Source organism: Morone saxatilis, unplaced genomic scaffold (genome assembly GCF_004916995.1).
Source record: "Morone saxatilis isolate NCDOM2014 unplaced genomic scaffold, NCSU_SB_2.0 Contig24, whole genome shotgun sequence".
Lineage (NCBI taxonomy): Eukaryota > Metazoa > Chordata > Actinopteri > Moronidae > Morone > Morone saxatilis.
This window is the reverse complement of record NW_023339807.1, coordinates 211,258-216,032: the sequence shown is the minus strand read 5'-3', so window position 1 is coordinate 216,032 and position 4,775 is coordinate 211,258. Positions and strand designations below refer to the sequence as shown.

The window sequence follows — 4,775 nt, the reverse complement described above, 5'->3', positions numbered from 1 at the left end:
ATTCATGGATGACTTGAATAAAACCTTACAGAAAGACAAGATCATACTTTGTATGCTTTATTAAACAAATTGCCACCACAATCCCCAACCTCTATACAACAGTGTTGTAAACATTTAAAAAATAATAATTTAAACAAATTCTATGCATAAACAAAAAATGCAATATATCGCCTTGGTTACCACATCAATGTAACTGGTTTACTTCATTTTATTTATTTTATATGTTATTCTATGAATTGAGTTATCTTTTTCTATGTGTGTAGCATGAAGGGACTAAAAATTTTCATTCGTTACACAACCTTGTGTTGTATAATGATGAATACATTTCCTTGATTCCTTCTGTGCCTTTTCCTACATTGCTGTTTGTTAGAGCTGTTGGGTGAAACCATGGTTCAAAGATATGCTTCAAAGTTTTTTTTTAAAAAGATCTGAGGTTGTCAAATTTCTTAAAGCTGCAGTAGGTAATTTTACATTTTTGTCATTTGCTGAAACCTTCAATATATCCTGACAGTAGTACATGGGACAGATAATCTGTAAATAGATCAGCTTCCTCTGGTTCCTGCTCCTAACGGTGAAAAATCTTCTGCAGCTTTAAACTGATTATGTATAATTAGTGTACGGCTCATTTCTCGTGTTTACCGTGTGTCGGGGCGGCTGTGGCTCAGAGGTAAAGCGGGTTGTACACTAATTGGAGGTTCGATTCCCGGCTCCTCCAAAGTGTCCAAATTGCTCCTGATGCTGTGCATCGGTGTATATGAATGATTAAATTCCTTTCTGACGAGCAGTTACACTTCCATCAGTGTATGAATGTATGTGAATGGGGTGAGTGTGGCATGTAGTGTACAGTGCATTGAGTGGTCGAAAGACTAAAAAAGGCACAATATATGTACAGTCCATTTATACAATGATTTTCAGTTGTATAAATAACATTTTAGGTAGATTTACTTGTATTATCAAGACTGTTCATATGGCTTCAGAGTTTTGAAAGGGGACTCAACCAAACTAATTACTTGTTAAGTGCTGCTTAGTTTCATCCACTGAATGTGAAACCGTAAGTAGTTAACCAGATGTAGATTTACCAAACCAACCAATTAGTCTGAATAGAGAAGCCGGAAGCCATCTCTCTTGTTAAACAAAAACACTTTTGATTCATAATTTCATTTCATTTAATTATAACTTTGAAGACAAGACCTGCAGAAGATGACACATCCACCTTGGTTGCCAAGAAAAACCTATTTTTTGGTTCTAGCTGGGAACCAACTTTTCAGGTTGGGAACCAATTTAATTTTGATCGAAATGCTCAGAACGGTTCAAAACAAGGTCCTTGAACCACAATGGAGCTGGTTCCCTGTTGGTGGAAAAGGCCTATTAAAAGAGCAGGTAGCAGAATTTCAGTGTGGTGATGGGGAGGAGAGAGGTGGCTGCTAACTGCAAGAATGAAGAGGAAGTTAGCCAAAATGCAGCTTACAGCACCTTTAATAAGGTACAATAAGGTGCCAAATTCAAAAGTAGTGTTAGTTTAGTATTAGAACACCTCAAATGCATGCAGTGTTACAGAGGCCGGGAGAATTAGTGTGTAAAATAGTGGTTATGCCCTTCATTATTTGGGCTTAGAGGAGGTTGTACCATTGTAGTTTGCAATAGCCACATTCTTTAACTGAAAGGGCAGCTTTGTCAATGAGGAGACTTTTCCTGAGTCAAACACATACAATATACTTAAATACCAACAGTGATGAGTAACTAGTCTCACCACAGCTTGGCTGTTCCACATTCTCCTCGTCTAGCTCATCTCTATTCCATGCTCCAAGTCCATGACAGGTCTCTTCTCTGGCGTCAAGTCCCTGTCAGCTCTCTCAACGTAACGCTGCAGGGTGCTGTAATACTGCTCGCTCCTGGAGAAGGTGTAGTGTGCAGAGATCTCCTCCCATGCCCTGTGGCTGGGGAAGGGGAATTTCTCAGGTTCCTTATTCTCAAAGAAGCTCTGCAGGTTTCTCTCGGCCAGCTTGGTGGCGTATTCCACAGCAAAGGCATCGAATCGCTCCTTCTCTTTCTCCACATAGCGTTTCCAGAACGTGAGCTGCAGGAAGCTGACTTTGGAACGACAGTTTGTGCAGCAGGTACCCAGGAGGCCTGTGACTGCAGCGATAAAGATGATGCACCACCCCAGGATCTGCAGGCATGCAAGAATGATATAAACTGATGCTCACTCAACACTATTATACTATTAAATACTACAAAGGAATACATTATACATATTTAAATAAATGTGGATAGGTAGGTCTCCTTTTAACACTCCCTGTACTAATAACAGTGCTTGAAGGATGATGGTAATACTATTACAGTCATGCTGCTAGGCCTTATTGTCCAGTCGTTAATCATATTATTAAGATTTGACAATATCTAAAAATAGATAACAGTCATCTTAAGTGTTTTTCCAGGATTGTATTCTTCTTAGAGTGTGTGTTAATTATCAGGATGTAAAAGACACTTAATAAGTAATAAATAATAATATTAATTCAAGGTCAACATACTATTTTTTTATCTGGAACATTTAACTACACCTGTGAGTATACTAAGTCAGAGGGGAATCCATTCTCTGTACTCGCCATCTCATTTCGTCTCACAAGCAACAGATCAAACAACAGATGCAACATGATGTAAAAAAAGCTTTACTTGGTCATGGTGGTAGTCGAAGAAAGCAGCATAGTGAAAAATCATCTTCAGAACTGCCTGTATTGCAGCAAGGAGGAGTACTTTATATTAAGAGTTAGATATATATAGATAGATGTTTTGGGATGCTGATGCTTTAGTGCAACATCCAGTGGCAAGTGAATCTCTTGTATCGAACCTTTTTATATAAAGTGTACATGTTTAAATGATCTCATGTATGCCTCATGTATCAGCGAATATTGAGATATTGGAGTCAGTATAAGTCCCTCACCCTAACCCTCAAGTGGTCGTTAGAGGAACTGCAGTTTTTGTTCGGTCTGTGTTGGCTTCAGTTTCCAACTGGACATGTTGCCACTTGTACACGACACAGCACTAGAGATAACTTCCTGGATTAGCTTGCTTATTTTAATCCAAACAATGATCTTTTCCTAAACCTAGCCAAGATGTTTTCAGGCCTAAACTTAACCAAACAGCAACAGTTTCTAGGGTGTGTCATGTTATACTGTGCCTACTTGAAACATCACTGTTTTCACAGGATTTGTTGGGGAACCGGGTGTGTGTCTCTTACCTGTGACTGGGCCCTGAACATCAGCAGCAGCTCCATGCGCTCTTCACTGGACAGTTTGGACCGGTCACAGGGGACACGGGCCAGCTCCTCCCGACACTTCAAGGTCTTGTTTTTACAGAACAGATCCACCACCAGGTTATCATCAAGACCACTGACAGCACACTCATAAAAGGTCCCGTTGAGTAGGGCCACACAGAGCCACATTATAGGAGCCACACAAGCCCCAGTAAAGATGTTCATGAACACTCTGAGGCAGCCGAAGCAGTTCCCACGGGGGCAAAGCTTCATGGGATCGAGGCAGCAGCCAGTGTAGAGCCTCCACAACCTGGTGCTGAAGAACAGACCCAAGACCAGCAGAACCACAGCTGGACCCAGCAAGAAAGTCAGCCCATAAGCAAAGTTCTGGTCATGATTGCAGGGGCACTGAAAGGAGACCATGGAGAAGACTCGTTCCCCACCTATAGTCAGGAGAGCCATGAAACTGTAACCAATGGTGGCTTTCTGGTTCATGAAGAAATGCAGGACAGTCTGGAAGTTGTCCATAATGTCAGCGGGGAGGCTTCAGACACACTACACGAGAAATGAACCGAAGTGAAAGATAGACAAAGAAAGGTGAAAAAGTGGAGTGTCTGTACAGCATGCAGTCATTCCTCGTCCCCTGTTCTTTCACAGCTAAAGACAAAACACATCTGCCAAGCCTGTCTGTGCCCCTCCTTTTGGCTGGCTCTCTTCTTTTCAGACTCCTCCTTCAGTCAGTCTGATGTTCCCTCCCACCCACTGTCTCTACTACTCACAGTTTCTCTAAAGGAAAGTCCCTGCTGCACTGACAGTGTAGGGTCTAGTCCGTTGCCCTAACAACTTCACAACTTTATAACTTCACTCCACTTCCCGTCCTCTGTTCACGTTTACATCCCTCTTTATGAGCTTCCCTCTCCAGCCCTAACTGCGCTGAGACCTTCATTTGCAAAAATCCTGTTGGTCTAGTTTTGGTCTACTTGTGGTAGCAGCTCCAAAGCTTTCAATATTCCTCCACTTTCACTCAAAGACCTATGTTTTCATTGGCTTTTGTTTGCTTTTTGTGAGTTTTAGTATTTTATAAGCTTTTATTTTTATATTGTTCTTACAAGTTTAATTCTGTTTCTGTTTTACATTTCTGCAAATATATTCCTTCATTACTATGTTTTGTTGTTAATCTGCCTTTTTACTAGGATTTAGGATACTAGGATACTAGGAAAAACAATCAAATTACTAGTAAATATAGTCAAACACTGCTATCATACAAATAATCTGGCTTAAATATTTGCAGAACAGTCTTGTTATTAGTTGAGTTTTCTTATATAATGTTATTTAAAAATCAGCTTGTTATTTAATCAGTATTTAATGTAATTAAATTATATACCACCCTGTTAAAGCACTTTGTAAACCCAACTTTGTAAGCTTGACTGCCATTGCTAATATCACTGATATTATTGTTATTATTATTATTACTACAGTTACTATTATTACTATAATTACTGCTCATTGTCCCCCATCGTTG

At 40.0% G+C, this 4,775-nt stretch overlaps 1 protein-coding gene across 1 annotated transcript; it reads right to left on the bottom strand.

Annotated features, from left to right (window-relative positions):
- Window positions 1-41: 41 nt before the first annotated feature.
- On the bottom strand, window positions 42-4,628 carry calhm5.1 (calcium homeostasis modulator family member 5, tandem duplicate 1). The gene is made up of 2 exons (XM_035673008.1): window positions 3,239-4,628; window positions 42-2,170 (listed from the first exon to the last, which is right to left on the bottom strand). The coding sequence occupies exons 1-2, from the start codon at window positions 3,779-3,781 to the stop codon at window positions 1,781-1,783; spliced, it is 933 nt and encodes a 310-aa protein (XP_035528901.1). The 5' UTR covers window positions 3,782-4,628; the 3' UTR covers window positions 42-1,780.
- Window positions 4,629-4,775: the final 147 nt, after the last annotated feature.

Coding starts and splice junctions, on each gene's coding strand:
- calhm5.1 (XM_035673008.1), bottom strand. CDS start 3,781: ATGGACAACTTCCAGACTGTCCTGCATTTCTTCATGAACCAGAAAGCC. Junction 2,171..3,238: donor TGTTCAGGGCCCAGTCACAG/GTAAGAGACACA, acceptor GCATGCCTGCAG/ATCCTGGGGTGGTGCATCAT.